The sequence below is a fragment of the Aptenodytes patagonicus genome, chromosome 18, assembly GCF_965638725.1.
Source record: "Aptenodytes patagonicus chromosome 18, bAptPat1.pri.cur, whole genome shotgun sequence".
Taxonomy (NCBI): Eukaryota; Metazoa; Chordata; class Aves; order Sphenisciformes; family Spheniscidae; genus Aptenodytes; species Aptenodytes patagonicus.
The window spans coordinates 11,481,242-11,501,964 of NC_134966.1; the positions used below are offsets into that span (position 1 = coordinate 11,481,242).

A 20,723-nucleotide genomic window follows, 5' to 3' on the forward strand; every position below is an offset into this window, starting at 1 on the left:
AAAACCCACCAAATAAATTAATATCCAGGCTTGTAAATACTGAGAAATTAATTTATTTTGTCATTATTTTTCTCTCCAGGGAATAAGTGTTATCTTTAACGTTGCACTGGGATTATTAAAAGTGAGTATCCAATGTTGCATTGTGTTCTATCATCATCATGCACAATGTAAAAAATTAAGATGCCGGTTACAAAAATATTATGCTTTTTTTAAAAAAAAAAACAAAAACAAACTAACAACTTCCTGTATTACATGTGCTGTTGTCTGGCATGCCCTGTATAGCACAGTGCTTTTGAGGGTGGGGTGGCGGGGAAATAGAAGGTTGCAGAAATAGAAACGAACACTATTTGCAGAAGGTTAAAAAGTAGTTATGTTCTTGGAGCTTTACAAAACTGTTGTCGTGTTATTGTCTCTGGGAATTGAGTAATTGTACAAAATCTGCTTTGCAGTTACTGGTTTTTCTTTCCTTGTCTCTAGACTACCAAGGATGATTTGTTACTGACTGACTTTGAAGGGGCTTTAAAATTCTTCCGTGTACAGCTGCCCAAGAGGTATCGTTCAGAAGAAAATGCAAAAAAGCTGATGGAGTTAGCATGTAATATGAAGGTAAAGACGTGGTGACAGCAACTGCAAGCATATCTTTAATGGGTACAATTTCTGTCTCCATATGTAACTTTGCAACTCACTTGTCCAAATGCAAATACATTGCAGATGCTCTACAGTGAAACACAGTAAAGCGCCAAGATCCTCAGAGTGATATGGGCCCACCTGGAGAACTCAAAAACAGAGTGGCTTTCAGAAAGCAATATTCAGTGCTACTAAAAATCAGACTACTTCAAAAAAAAAAAACCCAAACAAAATTTAAATGACTAATGACACTAATATAAAATAATTGCAGACATCTCTGCAGTTCTTTGGTGAAATCTTTCTCCAGTAGTGGCTGCAAACAGGGTAGTATCTTTCATTGAGAGGTAGTGGGGAGGTTTCATTTAAAACAGAGTAAATAATGTAGAAACACAATGTCATCTTTCAGACAGAATATGGCTGTTTTTTAATTGTGGGTGCATGTGATGTTTATGTACTGCAATAGGGAGCTCATTAAAAATGCATCGATTGATTTACAGATCTTCTAGGGAGATGAAGGAATATGATTTGGCATTTAAAATTTCTTGCAAGTCAAGCTAGGGAAATTACCTTGAGGTTTATGTATTCCCTGTGTGAGGTTTTGATTTGTCGTTGTTTTATGGTGGGGGATGTATACCGCTTTTTTAAAAAACATCTTAAGTTAATTTTCCATTCAAGACTATTTCACTTGTGGTCTAGGTAGCTGACAATAGCAGGTTAATCTGTTACGATCTTTGTAGTCTAACAAGGGTCTACTTTATATGAAATTAAACAAAGTGCTGGCTGAGTTGTATGTTGTCTAGTGCTGCCACAGTTAGCTGAAGGTTTTTAATAATGCAAAAAAGCACTGTTTTTCATGAGCAGCCCATGTGGGAGATTCACAGTATTGGCTTCCTTCTTGGCTTTTCCTTTGGGTACTGGAAACAAGTGCTAAGGCACTCTGGTTGGAAGTAGAGCTCCGACGTGCAGTGTTTCATGTGCAGACGTTTCTGAACATGAATCTTCTGTAAATACCTACTGCTTTCTGCGAGAGTGTTTTGAGGCTAGCAAACGTAATCTAGACTGTCTTTTAATGTGGTCGTCACAGCTGTTTGACTTCTCCCACCAATCATTGATTAACTGTTCATACAGTCAACGTTTAGGAGACACTGATGATAATTAGATTTCTGACTTCATAACAGAAACCATGTATCACAGTAAAATGTCATCTCTGATCCTTATAGGAGCCGCCTTTTGAACAGAATAGAAACAGAGAAACTAGAGTTCGGTGTGTACTGTAGACTAGAGAGATGCTGTCCCATAAATGAATTAATCTCAGTAATTCCTGTTTTCTTAATAGAATTTATTCAGAGAGCTCTGTGAGCTCTTCTGTATGTTTGAACTACTGAGGTAAACAGTGGAGGGTTTTTTTGCTTGATTGTGGTTTTTTTTTTACATTTCAATTGCCCACCAAGCCCTATTTCTTAAATATAACTATATGAAATAAAAGTTCTAGCCTTTGACATTAAGACTTTAGTTATATATAGCAAATATTGCATTACCTCATAGCTGAAAGTCAGTTGCTTTTCCGATCAGTAAATATTGTAACTAAAGCTTTATATGGGCACTTCGGAATAAGCCCTCAAAGCGAAAATTCAAAAAAAAGTTACAGTTAGGAAGTTATTGATTCCTCTTTTATAGATGTGGCGATTGAGTTCTAAAAGGGAACTTGATAATTTATTTAGTGTATTTTAAGGAAACTGTGATTCTTTCTTTACCGTTTCACGTAGATTAATTTTTAGTTAAATACACTGGTATGGTTCAAAGTATACTTTTTCCTTAAAATTCACTAGAGGAATTCTTTGTAGAATCAGTGCATAAATCACACAACTTCCCGAGTATGTTAACATGCAAGGCATCTTGTACTCCTGGTGTAGTAGCAGTATGCATAACAGTATTCTGCATAGAGTTCAAGCGTATCTTAAATGAAACTAGTGGAGAAATTACAGAATAATCAAGAATAAAGTAAGCTATTTTAGCTCTCCAATCGTTTAACATTAGCCACAGATTAGATGTTGCATGCGCATCTGGTTAAGATCATGTGTAATGACTGCATTTGCCTTTCATGTTTCCAAATAACAACTTGTTCCTCTTCCCACTCTGCCAAAATTCCCTGCATTCCCAGTGCTGTGTGAAGTAGTTAAAGCAAACAGTCTTCTCTGAGCGGTACACGGCAAGGTTGTCCACTGCTTCCTTGAGTGCTGTGTGTTTTCTGGGGGATTAAATGGGAGGTTATGGAGAAAGTACAGACTGCACTACTGGCCTCCGCACAGATGCGGAACACTTCTGTATCACATCCATGTGTGTTGCCCCTGATGGGAGTGCTGCACATAATTGATTCCTTTGACCTAAAGTATAAGTCCTTTGCTGTCAGTAGAAATCTCCAGCTCTGTATCTGGAAGTGTTTTTGAACAGAAAAGGGCCTGATGTCAAAATAAATCATTTATGTGAAGGGAGAAGTAGCCTGGCTAAGGCATTGTGATTACAACAGCATTCTGCTGGAAAGGAGGTCAGTAAATGATCAGCTTGAGACAGCACTGGTTTCTTGAAGTCACTCCTCAATGTTGCAGTCCAGTGTTAACAGAGTTACTGCTGCCTCCTGTGCCCCGAAAAACTGTGGTGGGACTTCAGTGTTAATTTCTGCTTTCTGTCACCATGCAAACCCAAAGGCCTTGCTGACTTCCCCAGGGCATGGTTCCCTCTCTAGGGCTCCAATGTCCAGAATCGGTGACAATAGCAAATCTTCTCAGGATCACCTCGTTATTGGTGTCTAGAGGCAAAACTGGTTTAATGTACTCAGAAAAGTAGAAGATGAAAATGCAGTGGTGTGCCTTCCTTCCTTTTCTCTCTCACATGGCTGGATGCCTCACTTCTCAAGATCTAACCTTTACATAGCTTAAGATTTAGTGTATGAAACCCAATAATTTGGGCAGTGTTTCAGCAGGGGCAGAGGAGTGAGATAATCAATTGAAGTTACTGGCTTCATTGTCAGTAAAGGGTTAATACTCTGTGTGTTTGTCTGGAGTGCTTAGTAAGAATAACTTCTGCAGTTGTGATGTGGCTAGACTGACTCCAGATAAATGGGCTGGCACCTCCAAAAAAACGTCAGCTGAAGTTTGGTGAAATGTTTCTGTGCAGCCCTCACTAGAGGGAGCCTAGCTACCAGTTTTCTACAGTTCATTTCAAGTAAGGTTGTTAATGATAAAACCAAAGATAAGAGAAACTAAACATGTTTTCCATTCTGCCTGTCATTTATGCCTGTAAAATTTGTTTAACATGTTTCTCAGATAAGGCTTTTTTAAGGAGGAAAACACAGCCATAGCTTTTAAATTTGTTTGGTTTACTGAAATAATAATAAAGGTTCAGCAGCAACTCTTATTACTAGAGATTTCATTTAGATGCATACTAACTTGCATGTGAAACGCTCACAGTGGCCTTGTCGTGGTCTGTGTTGCTAAACCATTGTAGCATATGGCACAGCTGACAGGTGACGCCAGGAAAGATGCTGGTCAGGATCAGTTACAGGTTCTCTTGTGTTCCCTGTCCCCGTAGGACTTGAACACTGTGCACAAAATACTGAATTCAACACCACCTTTCTCTCCCTTCTCACAGAAGGGGAAACTGTGACCCTGAGAGAGTCACTTTCCTAGTGTTGTGTGTCTGTCAGAGCTGAGGACAGAATTCCAGCCTTCTGAATCCCAGAGCATTAGGGGACAGAGCATACATGCTTCTGAGTTGTTGCTGCTTGCCGAGACACCTAGGCAACTCTAGGACTGGACTGTTTTCTACTGAGCTTGAGTGACACTAGCAGAAATGTCAGCTGAGCCTGCACTTGCCCTTTCAGCATTTGCAGTCTCATGTAAAGTAAACCAAACACTTCTGCACGATGATAAATGTTACAGCTGAAAAAGCAGCTGAAGAAACCTCAGCATCATGCTAGTTCAAAAATTAAACATATTTTGTGGGTTTTGAGGCAATCTGTTACACTAAGCCACTGTAGTATTTGGAGCATCAAATAGCTGTGCAGCACCAAGGAAAGCTCAGGTAGGATGCTCCTGTGGATGCCTTTCAAAAACTTTTCTGTGTTCCACAAAAGGATAAGAGGAAGGAACGCTTCTGTCATTACATTGTGTGGAATAGAATTTTTGACCATGTCTAAGGGTTTGATACTCAAAACTGAGTGAAGATACTAGCTGTGTTTTGTAGAAGGCAGGAGTTGCCTAAAGCTTGTACCATAACCCTTTGTGAATTGTGTTCTTTTATTGATGTTCTGGGCAGGAACTAATGGGCTGCTTTAATTTAGATTAGCCAGAAGAAGCTGAAGAAATATGAAAAGGAGTATCATACCATGAGAGAGCAGCAAGCTCAACAGGAGGATCCTATAGAAAGATTTGAGGTAATGCTTACCTACTCCAATCTGATTTAACACACAGTACCTGCAGGAAGTTCCTACTTTGACTCCTTTTTCTTTGAGCTGTTTTCTTTGTTTTGTGACTGATTATAATGCTGCCTTCACTCCTCTCCCTAATTTCAAATGATGTATGTTACAGTAAGTATATAATTTTATAAATATTTTATTTATCAAATATACTATAGGAATAAATTTTATATATAAAATTATGTATGCGTATACATAACACATTAACACACACATATACATAATTTTATATATTTTAAGCTGAAGAGTTTTATATACACTTTCTTTAATATCTGTCTGTGTGCTGGAAGTTGTAACAGGAGAAAATAGAGTGGTTTTCCCAGGATCCTCCTCTCCCACCTATTTCCAGCATGCAAATTCTATTTTGAGCCAAGAAAATCAGTACTTGTAGGAACCTCCTGGCAAGGTATTGATGGCAGAATGACACCCCTACTATTGCATTCTTCAAAATCATTTCTGTAGCTCAACAAGTAATAGCTGAGCAGAGTTATTTATACGTGGTTTCTTCTCAAGGCTAATATTTTATTTACTTTATTTTATCTTTACAATATGGCTAGCTAGTTTTGTCCTCATTGAATTTCATGCAGGTAGAGTTGTCTTTGCATACTTAAGATATAAGGTAGGCATTTGTGCTCAGGCACAGTAAGCATTGTGTTTCATATGGGAAGATCCTTTTCTTGATTTCTTTTGTTTTGTTTCCCACAGCGTGAAAACCGGCGCCTACAAGAAGCAAACATGAGGCTTGAGCAAGAAAATGATGATCTTGCACATGAACTGGTGACTAGCAAGATTGCTCTGCGAAAAGATTTGGACAATGTAAGACATGTCTTTATTGCTGTCTAGTGGAGACAAGGTACTAGGGCTAATTCCTCGCTACTCCTCTCATTGGAGAGGAGATACAAAGAGTATTTTTTATTTGGGTGGGATAGGATTCTTTCCTCAGTGTCCTTATTGCAGACTGATGATATATAGGCCTGTGTCACAGGTCCTCGGGAAACAGGACCGGTGACTGAAATACTGATTACTCTGAAAAGCATTCAGAGTAATTTGAGGGAGAGGAGAGGTTCTGAGCCTGTACTTGAGTAGTTGCTTTCTTCTCTATGTATATTAAAAGAAAGTCTAGCAGGAGCTAAGTCAAGTCTTTGAATTGTCACAGAGATAACAACATGGATGCTGTATTCTGTTTTCCTTCAACTGGTATTCTTATGAATAAGAATTCACAGCAGACAGGCTTTTGCAAAGTGCCTAATAAACTTGACAGTCTGAGTCTGCCTGGCTCTCAGTGGAATCAGATTCTCAGGTACCTTAGGCAACTCTGAAAATGTTATTGTGGTTTCCATTTGGCTTGTTGAGATTTGTCCATGTGAACTCATCAGCCTGGGTTGTTTCTCATATCGGCAGAGGTCTCAGGAGGAAACTTCAGGTTCGCTTTGTGATACAGGATACTTTTAAGCTTGCTGTCCCATTCCCTTCTTTAGATACTCATGTTTGGGAGATTTTATTAGGATATGCTTTTTTTTTACAGGACGTGCAGACACAGAAAGATACTGGTGTTAGTAGTGCACGTAGTAGGCTAGAACGCACTTGGTCTGTCTGCTTGGGGAGATGAGGGGAAGAGCTCAAGTGCTCGTGTTTTGCCATTCTTGTTCTGTACCAAGATAAGTGCATTTCTGAAATCTCAAAGGAAGATGATTTTTGAAAATCATGCAGTGCAGGAGTTGACAGGCTTTAAAATGTTTCAGCTTATCTGCTTCGGAGAATTTAAGGTTTCCCACGGTCTCCTGGAAACTTGCTGCTGGAAAAATATTCATAGTAAATGTTGATGCTAATGCGTGAATGTTGCTCTTAATGAGGTTTGGTTTATGACTTTCAGGTTTATTTCATCTACTGCTCTTTAGTGTTAAAATCTGTGAATCATAGAAGTATGTTCTAGAAGCAGAGTTTTCACAAAGCATTGGTATGTTCACTTCCTGTTACCTATGCTTTTTCACTTCATTAAAGATAGCTCATAGGCGGCTATGCAGACAGCCCGGCGGTTGCACTCAGAGGGTGCAAAAAATGTACTGAAGAAGCTTTTTGTATCAGCTGTTAACTGTTGTTTGTGGCTGCTTGACCCTGTATGAGACAGAGTTATCCTTTTACATTGATTCGTTTAAATGGAGAGCTGAGAGAGGAACAAAATTAAGCAAAATCTTTTGAGATACCTCATTGGATATATAATAATCATGCCTTCAAAGATGGTAAATGATGTTGGCAGCATTTGGGTTATCCCCCAGGAGGAGATAGGTAGGTTTGATCCTACCTTAGGACCCTGATTAATTCTTCTAATTGGGTCCTGAAATGATAAGTTTCATTCTACTAGCCAGATGTCCTGAAAGAAAAGTACCAAAGGACATTGTTTAACCCACCTTTTCTAATACCTTCATGGCATGTCTGAAATCTTGCAGCCTAAAAGATCAAAGCAAAGCATTTGGAAATACAAGAATTTCCGTAATATCCTTTGCACTAGACCAGAAAATAGGCTTCATTTTTCTACTGTTGTTGGACTCCCACATCCCAGTTTTCTTTAACTTTAAAAGAGCTTAAAACCCATGTATAATGAAAAGATGTTCTCTTTGCCTTTGCCATCTGTTTTAAAGGATCAGCAGGACTTCAAGGGACTAAAATTCACTTTTTGATTTTCTTCCTTTGAAGGGAATTTGTACAGCTACTTTCTGAAGATTTTATATATCAGTTAAGTTATTGATCTATTTTTATGTAGAATTCATACACCTATTGGGAAGTACTGTGTTGCTGTGTATAAGACAGGAAAAGGTGTCTTAACTTTGCAGAGAGAGTTTTTAGTGGTTTATAAAGAGACAGAGATTTTTCAATGATACATCTTTATTCTTAAAAAACTGCAGTAAAAAAAGATTGTATGGTTTCTGGTGGGACATCTCTTTCCTTTAAGGAGGAAAGGAGAGAGGGATCTGACTCTTATGTTTGCTTTGGCAGCTAAGTTTTTTCATGCAGTATTTTCTGGGTGACATAGTAAAATAGTATCACATCCATTGGTAGGTTGTCACAGTTCTGGATTTTTTTTAAATGTTCTAGAGGCATTTTTCATTAATTCTGTTTTCATTCAAGGTTGAATATTTGCAAATTGAACTTACGTCTAAGCTGGTTATAGTCTTTTATCGATCTTGCACGTTGTGAGCTGTTCTGTGCCTTTTGTTGTATTCAAAATGTATTGGTCAACTTCCAGTCTGGATGAGAAAACAAAACTTATTTCTGTTACTGGATTTCTTTGGAGCAATCCCTACTCCAGTTTTGCCAAAACTAATCACTGAAATCAAGGAGTTTTGAAGTGATGGAGTGTAGTGGTATGCTTTGTTAATTTTGATTTGTGGCTGCTTTGCCATTGCAGATGGTAATTTTTAGAAAAATAATTTTCAGAATAAAGTTTTATTGTTATTAATAACAATGAACAGACCCTTATTAACAAGAATGAAAAGACTGCCATCTTGGCTGTGTCCTACTGGAGCCTGTGCCCATGGCTGCCCAGCAGCATCGGCACAGCAAGAAAGCCTCTCTTCAGTGCTGTACTCCACTCTTTGTGTTTCAGGCGGAGGAAAAGGCAGATGCTCTGAATAAGGAACTGCTAATGACCAAACAGAAGTTGATTGATGCAGAAGAAGAAAAGAGACGCCTAGAAGAAGAATCAGCTCAGGTTAGGGGCATTTCTGTCATTTTCACATTTCTGTGCAGTACAGAAATGGGGGGGGGGGCGGGGGGAAGTGACATGTGTGGGAAGGGCTTAATGTTCTAAGTCATGTTTGTCCCTCTTCTGTAGTGTAAAGGACGTCAGCAAAGCAGAATTCTTCGCTTTCCTGCCAGGTGCTTCATAGGGTAGTGAATTTTTAACTTGAAATCACGAAGGCACAGACTGTGCCAGAGATTGCTGCACAGAGAGGCAATATAGGACTTCGGCTGTCAGCACTTTTTTTGTAATACTTTCTTCTCTTAGCTAGTCAATTCTTCTAACACCAAAGTCCAGCTTTTCCTTGGCTGCATGGAGCTGAGCTAGACCATTGTTCCCTGGTGTAGACTATAGCAGTGAGGTTAAAGAGAGGGAGGAAATACCACCTGCTTATTTTTCAGACTGTACAAATATATAAACCCTTTTTTTTTTTTCCCCCCCTCTCTGCAGCTGAAGGAAATGTGTCGTAGGGAACTAGATAAGGCAGAGTCAGAGATCAAAAAGAACAGCTCTATTATTGGTGACTACAAACAGGTAAGTACAACTTAATGGTGATGTGGTTTGCTATCAAATTGCAAGGCTTCTTCAGGTATTTTAGGAGATTTCTGGAAATAAGTGTAATCTGTGCCATGCATTTGAGGAGACATTTTAGCTATTTTAAATGGGAAGCTTGTGGTTGGTTTTGCATTTTCTTTTGCTGAGATCCTGATGCTTGGTGGTCAGTTCTGTTTGCCCCTGATGTAGGTATTTGTAGGTCATCAGTCACCACAGCCTCGATTACAGCCTAACGTTGTTCAGATGGGCTCTTGTATATCAAAGGTTCACCTCATTCCAAAAAAGTGTTCTCTCCCAGCTTCCCTTCTTCAGTCAAATGGTAACTGGACTTAAGAAATAAAAAAAAATGCCTTTTTCCTTTCAAAGATTTTTCTTTGGAATTCAAGCCTCCTGATCATAAGGTATCAAGGGAGCAAATTCATGTATCTTTTTAGTGAGCCCATAACCTTCAAAACATTCTTAAGTCTGCATCACACAGGTACCAAGGAATGAACCAGGGTTTTTACTACTCTGGCTGTCTTGCCTGGTTCTTTTATCCCAAAGGCAACAAGAAGAGCCATGCTATTCCTAACCTTTTCTGGCTCCTTTAGCAAGGCCAAACTGCTAATAACTTAAGTTGAAACTGCACCTTTTCCTGTGGGCATAGAAGAATATGTAGAGAATGAGAATATGTACAATGACACAACTTAAGCCAGCATCCCAATTTTCCTGGCTTTCTAAGAGTCCTCAGAATATCCATGTTAATATTCCTGTAGCATTTGTTTGTGCTTTAGCATTCATATGGGAGGAAATTTATATTTATAAATGGTCTGGTAACATAATTTTGCTTGTCAGATTTGTTCCCAGCTGAGTGAGCGACTAGAAAAGCAACAAACAGCAAATAAAGCTGAAATTGAGAAAATACGGGTAAGAGACCAAATAGATCCACAGTCTACAATGTTTAAATCTCTTAGCAAAATCGTAACAGAAAGCACACAATTTATTTCATTACTAAAATGGTGGCTGAAAGAGTTCCTTAGTGACTTACAGTTTTGGAAAGAAGATTATAAGGGGGAGATCTTGGAGAAGAGATGAATAACTGTCAGTTCTCTCCCATGCTATATTGGTTACATACTGACATTGATGCTGGGCAATAATAACTGTTAATTTTTTTTGAGGGGTCTTTTTTTTCTGGAGGAGATTTCTCTGACTGTCTTTCACCATAATCTAACATGTGGGCAATACAGAGCCCATTATTGTAGCAATACAGTGTTACCAAAAATACAGCAGTGTTTCCAGAGCCCATAAATCCGGGGGTGGCAGGAGTTCCTGCTTGGCTGTGCTTCCCCAAAAGCTCCTGAGTTTGCAAGTCATTAGTGGTCCCTCTCGTGTTGTGCTGCTCTTCCAGAGCAGAGGCAGGAAAAGGCTTTGATCATATCACCAGCACTTCAATGCAAGCATTCACAATCAGGTATTTACTTTAGCAAAAAGTGGATGACTGTGAGCATTGCCGGGAGTTCTTCAATAAAGAAGGCCGTGTGAAGGTTGCTAGCTCTGCCAAGGACGGTTCAGATGAGGACACAGATGAGGAGAAGGAAACGCTGAAAAACCAGCTGAGGGAAATGGAGCTTGAGCTGGCCCAGACCAAGTTGCAGCTTGTGGAGGCAGAATGTAAAATACAGGTAATGCTTTGGAGGTTCATTCTGTAGGCTATAGGGTATGTCTGCATTCCTAGAAAAATGTGTGTGTGTTGTAGAGGGATTGGAGCAGATCCTGTTGGTTGAAACTGTAACCTGCTATTTCCTGCATGGGTTATTTAACCAAACATTGGGTCTGAAACTTAGTGTATGCAGACAAAATAATTGAAATTGCATGAACTGTATTTACCAGCTACTACAACTTCCAGACGTCTGCCTGGCTGCAGTGCAGTACTTACTGACTGATCTTCTGCAAATTCTTGGAAGAAATCCAAGCTCTGACAAAGCACTGAATCATGAATCATGAATCATGAATTTCTTTATCTCACAATCAATGTTAAATGAAGAAGTAACGTGACAAATGTTAGACATGTTTCTTAAAACACGATTGGAAAGCACTTCAGGTATTTGAGGTATTTGTGTAAAATATGACAGCATTGTTCTTTTAGCCTAAAACTGGTATGTCAGTGCTTCTTGTTCACGGAAAGGTAAAAATTAGTTTGTAGAAAGTCCGCTTCCTGTGGGAATGGCTCCTTCTCAGATGGGAGACAATTAAAGGGTTTGGATGTACTAAAGAAAGCTGAATGTTTCACTAAGGGCAATGACACAAGTCTTGTTTTACTTTTCAAAGCTTTTTTTTTTTTCTTCATAAGCTTGTTGTGCTACTTTTAATTTATGTAAGATTTGTTTAACTTCTAATGTGGCCAAGAGATTGTAGATGTCCTAGAGCCTTCTAAGTTTAACTCATATAACCTTGTGCTATGAATACATAACAAATTAATGAAATTACTCTTCCGTTTGCAGGATTTGGAGCACCATTTGGGTCTGGCATTGAATGAAGTACAAGCTGCAAAGAAAACGTGGTTCAACAGAACAATAAGCTCTATAAAAACAGTGACTGGAGTCCAAGGAAAAGAGACTTGTTGAAAAGCAGTTCTGTCAAACACACCTTCTTAACACAACACCTTTTGTTGCCTTCCTTGGCCAGATGTTTAATTCTGTGACATGAGAGGACCAGAATGTAAATAAAATAGAAACACAGCATGTCAGGATTTCAATAGGTCAGTGATAAAGAGGATGGAAACACAAGAAAGGTTTTATTGTTAGACATGGGATCTTCATACTACTGATATTTAACAGGTGATGTAGCTAGATTGAAGCTCTTCAGAGAAACACTCCATTCTGCGGTCTGGCTGGAGGCTTTTCACAGACTAGGTACGAGAACTTACCAAACCCTAATTGTTAAGTTTACATATGATAGGTTTTTTTACAGTTATAACCTTTTTTAATATTTTATTTGAAAGGACAAGTGTCACTAACAAATAAAAAAAAAAAAAAGAAAAAGAAAAAAAAGGAAAAAAACAAACAACAAAAAGGCAACTTTAGCAAGAACTACATCAGTGCCAGAAAGTAGTCCCCAGAGGTAGGATATGGAGAGTAGGAGGTGACATGTTTTGCTTTATGAATGGGGATGATTTCAGCATTCCTGTCGAGCAACCCTACTTTGTTTTAGTAGATGCAGCATCCATCTCTCTGTGTTTGGCATTTCTTTCTGTTACTAATCAATTCTATGCAACTCTGGGCTTTTTTGGCATGGGCTGCCAAACAAATTCACAACCTGAGGCTGGGAGACTTGTCTAAGTGCTAGACAAGAATAATCAGAATTCTTGGCAAATTTCCGTTTCACTTCTGTGTCATATTGTTTGATCCACATATCAACAGCGTTAAAATCCCCAACACCAGGACTGCTAATAAGTACTAATTATGTGGATGGTCTGACATTTAATTGAGTCTTTGGTTTTTTTGTCAGGTTTTTTGTTTTGTTTTTGTTTGTTTGTTTTTACCCGGCTGTAGCAGGCCTTCTGTGAAGCTCTGAGAAGGCTTCCAGGATTTAGTTTTGCACATAGGTATGAATGGGACAAAGAAACAATAAACTGAGATATATATGAGGCAAAAATCACTGCGTGAGTGTAGCTGCGAGCATCTATAGCTATCCAACTCGCTTCCCTGGTAACATGTTCAGAGGTTGTGTAGGTCATTTTTCACGCTCGATGCAGTTGCACTAATAGGTGCTAAACGTGCTTGGATTTCTTATTCATTGGATTGTCTTGAGTTCTCACCAGAAAGCTGTAGAATGGAGTTTTGCACCTTGTAATTTTTTTAATTTATAATGGTTTGTGTTATGCTGAAGTATCTATTGCATCAGTGGATAAATTTTGTGTGCAGTGTGAGTATAAGCTGGTAACAATAAGAGGCACTGGTTTGTATATAAAGATATTTGGTTTATTTTGTATTTCTACCTTTTTCTTGTTTACCGTACTAATGCTAGCTAATGTACTCTGTAACTACGGAATAGAACATGCTATGTCCAAGCTTTTTTCCTTAACTGCATACATTATCTCTATTGTTTAATACCAAAAAAAAAATACTGTAACTCCATCAATATTAGATGCGTGGACATTGTGGTAGCATAGTTGCAGTGTGTATACTTTATGAATTGAAATATAAACTAGTAAAATTGTATAACTATTTTGTTGTTTCATTTCATTTTAACAGGAAATCAATTAAATATTTTGCAGTATAAACCTAATTCTCTTCTTAAAGTAGAGGCAGTAGCATCTGCAAGCTTCTCTAGGACCAAAACTATAGTCATGCTGCAAAGGGCTTAGCTAAAAAAGACTGCATGTTCTACGTATTGCCAACACTGCTTTATATAATAAAATCTAGGGTTTGCTTTGAAAAAAAGAAACTGCAAAAATGACCTTGTGCAGCTTGAGGCTTGTGACTCAGTATTTCTCAAACATGTCCAATTTAGAATTTTTTTTTTCCATGGCCCTCCAAATTCTGCTTGGATCTGCAAAATAAAGGTAGGCTAGCTCTGCTTATCATCATCACTAACAAATTCTGTGGGGTCAAGTGTCGTTCACGTCATCTTCACTAGGGTTTTCTAGTCATAGCTGAACGTAGGGTTTAGCTGTGCGACTGGATGACTGCACTAATTGGGTCACAGTGCAGCACAGGCTCCCCTAGCTGTGTGTGTTCTGCAGCGATAACAAGGAGTAAAAATGTATTTTTGTCACCAAAATGACTAAAGGTGACTCCGAAAGCAGCCCTGCTCTAGGAGGCTGTTATCACACTGCCACTTTTCTAACCATACTTTTGCTTTAAGAGAATGGCATTATAAGGTTGTGTGTAGTCTTTGCTGCTTTGTCTTTCACAGAGGTGCATCCCTTGGTAACTTCAGCTCTGCAATTTCTCAATAATTACAACTTTTGGAGAAAGTTTGAAGGTAAGTATGGGAAGGGGGAGCAGCGGGGAAGAAGAAGGAACAACTCAAGCCCAAAGTGCTTCATCCACTTATCTTTCCCAAAGGGACTGAGAAATAGTGTAGCTTGCTCTTTCCTCCAACAATGAGGTACTTAAAGCAACGTGTTCCCTCCCTTTATTGTTCAGATCTCTTCCAGTCTCTAAGTAAACATTACTTCAAAACTGCATGCAGCATATACTCCCCATTTTAGTATGGACATGTTACATGCATACTGAGAAACTAATTTCTTCAAGAAACATTTTATAGCCAGTTTCCAGTCATTATGGATTATTTTAGATACCTACCTGAAGGATTTTGATGCTCAAAAATAAATATTACCAATGTATTTCACATCTGACATCTAAAATATCCACAGCTAATTAAGAAAAATGGATCCTGTGCTGAGACGCACATCTTTTGAAGTGCAATTACTTGTGAAACACAAGGAAGCAGGTCATTTTTAAGATGAGGAAGATGAATTTGCAGATGTTTAAGACTATGAATAAGCAAGGAAAAAAAAAAAGACATTGAGTCAGAGCTGCTATAAGCATGAGTATTTTACAGACCTGTAAGCGAAAAGGAATGAGTGTATTTGGTAGCATTTTTGGCATTAATAAGATGGTTAGTTACTTGCTGGTAGTCAGTCACCTTTCTGTTCACATATGCTTCCCAGCTGGTTTTGTGCACTGAACTCAAGATAAGTGCCACTCTGCTGATGCTGGGTTTTAAGTCTCGTGCGCTCCAGGCTCCAACTTCCTAATGCTTTGCATGTTTGTGCTGCATCGTTAAGTTCCTATGGTCTCGTAGTGTGGTAGCTCTAGTGTTACGATCTCATTTTTGTTGCAGAACTTCTTGGCTGCTCAGGGTCTGCAGCTGGAAGTGGATATTCAAGATCTATCAGAAAGTTTTACCTTTAAGCATTGCTGGTAAGCCGCCTTGAAATTTATATAACCACCTCCCTGACTTTTTTTAGCTGCCCTTCTTATCCGTGGCAGCGATATAAAGTTCCTGTTATCAAGAGGAGGATTTCACTCCATCTGTTCAACAGCTTGGCTTGCGTTCATCCAGCCTAACTTTAGACACTTGAGAGTTGCCTAACGTAAGAGCTTAATCCAGCGAGGTTTTTCAGCCCTCAGCAGGAGAGGGGACGGCACTGCGGGGCGGGTGGCTTACCCCAGCCACGTGCCCTGACTGAACATGGAAGCTAGTGCGAGCCAACTAACTAAACTGAAGGTCCTTCTTAAATAAAAAAATAACAAAAATGTGGCATCTGCATGCAGTGAGGATTGCTTTCTATTTTAAATTTTCCTCCTTTTTTCCCCACCTTTTTTTTTTTATTGCGCAGTGTTATTCCTTCTGTATTACCAAAGGCAAGCAAGGACTCTGCATACAGAAACCTTCAAAATTTTGCTAGAATTTACTGCTGCATGTCCATAATGACTTTGAGGAATGAGGATTTGGTTTTGCTGCATTTTCTGCATGCTAATGAAATAGGACAAAGTGTAATCCTGTACTGAAGGCTTTTTCTTAGGATCATCTGGCCACACAGCTGCAGTCCAGTTACAGGAATGGCAGGAAAGCAAGGACTGCGAGAAAAGCATGATTGCCCCTGTTAAGAAAACGTATTTGTTGCCTGATGTGGGTGTAACGTTTAAAGTGAAGTGTTTTCTCACGAGATGAGTGGAACTGAGCTGACTTTGAAGTTTAGCATGCGGATGATTGAGATTGATTTAGTTGAGGAAGGGCAGTGCGGAGCACCCCGAATTCTTCAGGCCCGTCCTTGTACGGCTGCAAAGAGTAAAACCCCGCCGGGTGCACCTCCCCGCCCCACGGAAGCCGGGCCGCGGCGGCCACCGCCTCAGAGGCGCTCATGGCTCCCTCCTCCTTCCTGAGGAGCGGGGGGCAGAGCCCTCGGGTCCCAGAGCGATCTCTGATAGGCTGGCGCGCTGATTGGCAGCAGGAGCAGCCCTTGGGAGACGGCGGCTCGTGGGGCTGGCGTCGGACGTCCCCACGGCGGCCGCTTCAGGGCGCCATCTTGTTTGCTGGAAGCTTCGTGGTAGGTGGGGCGCTGCGCCGAGGGAAGGGGGCTGTGGCGCAGGGCGGTGGCGAGTGGAAAGGCTGGGTCTGCTCGGGCGGGAAGGAGGGGCTGAGTGCGGGCACTCGAGCAGCCTGCCTAGAGCTGCTGAGCCACCCCTGATCCTGAGGCCTTGAGGGGAGCAGGGACCTTTCAGCGTGGCGGTTCCGCAGGCGGTTTCCTCATTCCCCATACGGCGCCTGTGGTGTCTGTGGAAGATCCCCTCAGCGGGCTGCTCTCCTTGAGCTCTCCCCGGCATCTGCAGTGCCACGTGCTAGTGTGTGGAGAGCACTAGGGCATGGGAAGATGGCAGAAAACGCTAATTGCTGGAGGGTGATAATGCTTCAGGGGAAACCTATGCTTAACTTGGTAGTGCATTAATGGGTTTTGTGGAGAAGGTGTAAAATTTTATCTTAATCTGCATGGGATTTAAGTTGCCTTGTCTTTTTTTTTTTCTTTTTTTTTTTTTTCTTTTTTCTCCCTTTGCAAACAACACCGTAGGCCCCTCAGGTTGAGGAAGGTGGTAAGTTCTCTTCCTGGGTAGCGTCAGCACCTGCTATTCTGGAGGGGTAACTTCTATGCCAGCTTGTCACAGTCATAGACAGGTTTGTTCCTTTCTTGTGCCAACTTTGCTGAGAGGTGAATTGAGGCCTCCTGAAGTGGAAAGCTTTAAAACAGGATGTGAGAACTAATAAAGGACTGTGCGCTTGAACCATTTGATCTATAATGTGATGAGTGGCTGCCTTGTACTGTTCTTCCCATGGAGACCCTGCACAACAAGAAGCCAATCAAATCACTAACTACTGAGCAGGTTAAGGCAGTTCATGGTTTCTTCCTTCCTGTTATGGGCTCTGCTGAATGTTGGTTGTATTCTGATGCTGGAAATACAGAAAACGCAAATAAGGAAAAAAAAAAACCCTGCTTCTGTAAATCGTGGAACTACTGAGGTAATGCTTCTACAGATGTGTAAAAGGAAGCTATTTCTGTGCAGTACTAATGTGTGTAGAAAAAAAAATTAGTATAGCTTATGTGCTTACACATGTAATGCATACAAATGTATTTATATAGGGTAAAAACTTGTAAATAGAACATTTATGATTTCTGTTCTTGAAGTAATGGGAGGAGAATATGATTTATCTGATCTCCCCCTGAGGACTGCAGAAGCAGTTTGCTAACCAGTTTTATGAAATATCTTTTATTTTTAATTGAGTAATTATATTGCAGGGTTTGGCCCAAATTGGCATAGATGAAATTGCCGCAGATGGCACTGTAAAAGTCCTGGACCCTGCAAGACTTCTAAGGAGCAATGTTAAATAGCAAGGTTCTTAACAGAAATCATCTTTGTTGAATGATCTTTTAATGTTAAATTAAATGTTCTCTATACTTTAGGGAGCTAAAATCTATTTTGATAAAATTCAGCAATTAGGTAATTCGAGGAATGAACTAACAAAGACAGAATCTGTCAGGATGCCAAATAGCATCCAGCCAGAGATGCAGATTTCAAGATAATACTACTCTTCGTACTGTCTCATCCTTACTACATGTATTATTGAGTCTGCTTAGTGTGTCATATTAAGTCTGTGTATGTCGGAGAAGAGGTAAAGAAAGAAAACACTTGCAGGTGCTTTCTTGCAGGTGCATTTCTTCTGCTGTACTTTTCATGTATTTGATTTTTTTTGCCTTAGGACACTCAAATCTGTGCTGACTTTCTGCTTGTCTAATGATTAACTCCACAAGTCCTAAACCTTCAGTTTTGCTAAAAAGCACACTTTCTGATGAATGTTTCCATCTTCTTAGGTTCAGATTTACAGTGTGGTAGAACTGATAGAATGACCAGAGTGCACTAAAAGGTCAGCCCTTCTCTCCCAACTGCACATTCCTACTGGCTTCCTGGTGACAGCACTCACCCAGGCATACCAGTGCTAGCGTGAGGGAGGGGGCAGATCTACAGCCAGCCTGATGGTCATTTGCTATGGAGTCAAATCCTTAGTTTGCAGCAGTAGGGACAGAGCAGTTAAGTTTTAATGTACACTTAGGATCTTCTCAATCCAGTAGGATTAACTTAAGTATCTTAAAATGGTTTTTCAGTAAAGACATCCTGTAGCACTATCCTTATGACTCTTCTTTTTGCTATGGATAACTCTGGTGTTTTAATGCTGCTTTTCACTTTTTGTAGTGAAAAATTTTTGTACTGACTGTGCCAGGAGCTTGATGTTCTGTAGGTAGGTGGTGTAGGAAAGATGCCAACTGTTTTTTTGGAGATGCACTTGCCGATTGTGCATTTTCTAAGAGAAGGGTGTACCATAGGCTCTGTCCTAAAAGGTACTCTGCACTACATGTAGATGACACATAATGCACCAGCCTGAACCAAATGTGCGTTCCAGATATGCTTCACATTTTATTTTGTGTTTACAATTTTTCCTTGCTTTGGGGTGGAGGAAAGAGGAGCATATTCTAGCATTCTGGATAGATGTTATCTTCCAGATGCAGTGCTGACAGCAGAGGTGTTTGCCCTCGGATGCCAGTTGGTGTGGGCTGTTAGAATAATGACTCGCGCTGATTTGCCTGCAGAGCAGTTGGTAGTTTTTTATAGTTTTCTTCTTACAAAACGAGCAGTGGTTAGTTCAGACCAGCAACCGTACTGCTTAAACTGACCCAGCTGATTTTGCCTGGTACAGGCTGGGAGCACTTTCATGAACCGCACAGCTAGGAAGTCCGTGGCTGTGATAATGTCTGGGAGGATGACAGTGACAAAGCTGCCAGGGGCAGGCACCTGTTGCTTTGGCACAGCTGGATCTGGGAGACATGTTCATGAAAACCTTCTGCTTTCAGCATGCTGACCCTTGTCACTAAACTTTACAGACTGTTGCTTCTTTGAATGAATTGTTGAGAAATGTTCAAATCATTAAGCCTGGAGTTTTCCAAGGAATCTAATGATATTAGGTGCCCAGCATTAGCAAAAACCTCTGTGTGAACCCTCATTTCCTTTTAGCAAATCCAAAAACTACAATCTGAGCGATACCTGGAGTAGTTACAAGACTTGAACATTCCATATTATTCTCTTAAGAGTCTGTTCTGAAAGTTGTGTTATGTCCTTGTACAAAAAGGATCTGCTAGGAGGAAGTGTAGTAAAATTGAAGTGTGTTGGAAGTAAATCTATGGGATGTATTTCTAATAATACATCTTGAACTTGGCTTAGAGTACTGATAAGTCTTTCTGTTACTCTCTTGCTTTACTAATACTGGTTGAGATGTGTAGCAAACTTCATAGCAAAGTTTATCACACAATAGTGAAAAGTTTTTCAGAATATAAAAAACTTTACGTTTACCTTAATTAAAATGTTAGGGCAAAAGTATTTTTTTAATCAGCTTTAGTGACTTTAGTTACAGTTGGAGGTGATGTGACCTTAGTTGTTTGCTTGCTATATCATGATCTCACCTTACTGGCCTTTGGTGTGCAGCTTAATTCTACATGACTGTCTCTGGAGGTGGTACCTATTCAGAGTACAGGTTGTTTTATAGAAGTGAGCACGCTGTTTTAGTTACAGTGTTGCAGAGGTTCACATTGTATGACAGAAGTCATGGTTTTTAGGAAGGTTCTACAGTGCTTCAGATAGAATCACAGCCACTCTGGACTCTCAGACTCCAGAAGGTACAGAAGTGATGAGACTTGCAGGCTGCCAGATATGAGCAGAAGCCCTCGTCATGCAGAGTGTACAGTTAGTGTATACCATGAATACATCAAAGCTGTGTGTTTAAACTCCCTGCTGTGAGCATCTGTTAATGCATAGAGTTGTCTCTGTGATCCAGGGTAAAGGGTAGCCTTAGAGCCACATTCATAAATGAATTTTGGGAGGTGACACTAGAATGACTCCTGATGGGGTTTTCTAATCTATCTGGCCAGTTTATCCCACTTAGGGAAAAGAGAACTGCTGTGCAGATTTAATTCAATTTCTGTGCCTGAGAAAAAGTAGTAAAATACTTGCTGAGATGAGACTTAAGAGCTGTGCCACTATCAGCTTTCATGATGTGAGCAAAGGTTTTTTATCAGTTCTTTTAAGAATACCATAGAAAACCACTGTGGTTTTGGCACAGTTCTTGGCTGACAAGAAAAGAGGGAAGTGACTTAATGTCTTCTGTGCCCTGAAGACTTAATGCCAGTTTAAAGAAGTGGTTTTATGGTAGTTTTAATACCGGTGCACCAGAGTGAATGGATGGGAAAGAGAAGGAGGATGAACGCTTGTTGCTTACAGAGTAGTGTATATCTGAGCT

The 20,723-nt window shown here is 40.0% G+C and overlaps 1 protein-coding gene across 2 annotated transcripts in view; it reads left to right on the forward strand.

Annotated features, from left to right (window-relative positions):
* RABGAP1 (RAB GTPase activating protein 1) overlaps positions 1–13,597 on the forward strand; it is a 75,248-nt gene extending 61,651 nt beyond the window's left edge. For both annotated transcript variants that reach the window (XM_076355757.1, XM_076355758.1), the window contains 9 exons: positions 80–121; positions 478–606; positions 4,967–5,059; positions 5,807–5,917; positions 8,706–8,810; positions 9,291–9,374; positions 10,230–10,301; positions 10,859–11,056; positions 11,876–13,597. In XM_076355757.1, coding sequence (XP_076211872.1) covers positions 80–121; positions 478–606; positions 4,967–5,059; positions 5,807–5,917; positions 8,706–8,810; positions 9,291–9,374; positions 10,230–10,301; positions 10,859–11,056; positions 11,876–11,998 — 957 coding nt within the window. In that variant the 3' untranslated portion in view covers positions 11,999–13,597. The remainder of the gene's footprint in view (positions 1–79; positions 122–477; positions 607–4,966; positions 5,060–5,806; positions 5,918–8,705; positions 8,811–9,290; positions 9,375–10,229; positions 10,302–10,858; positions 11,057–11,875) is intronic.
* The last annotated feature ends 7,126 nt before the right edge of the window (positions 13,598–20,723 follow it).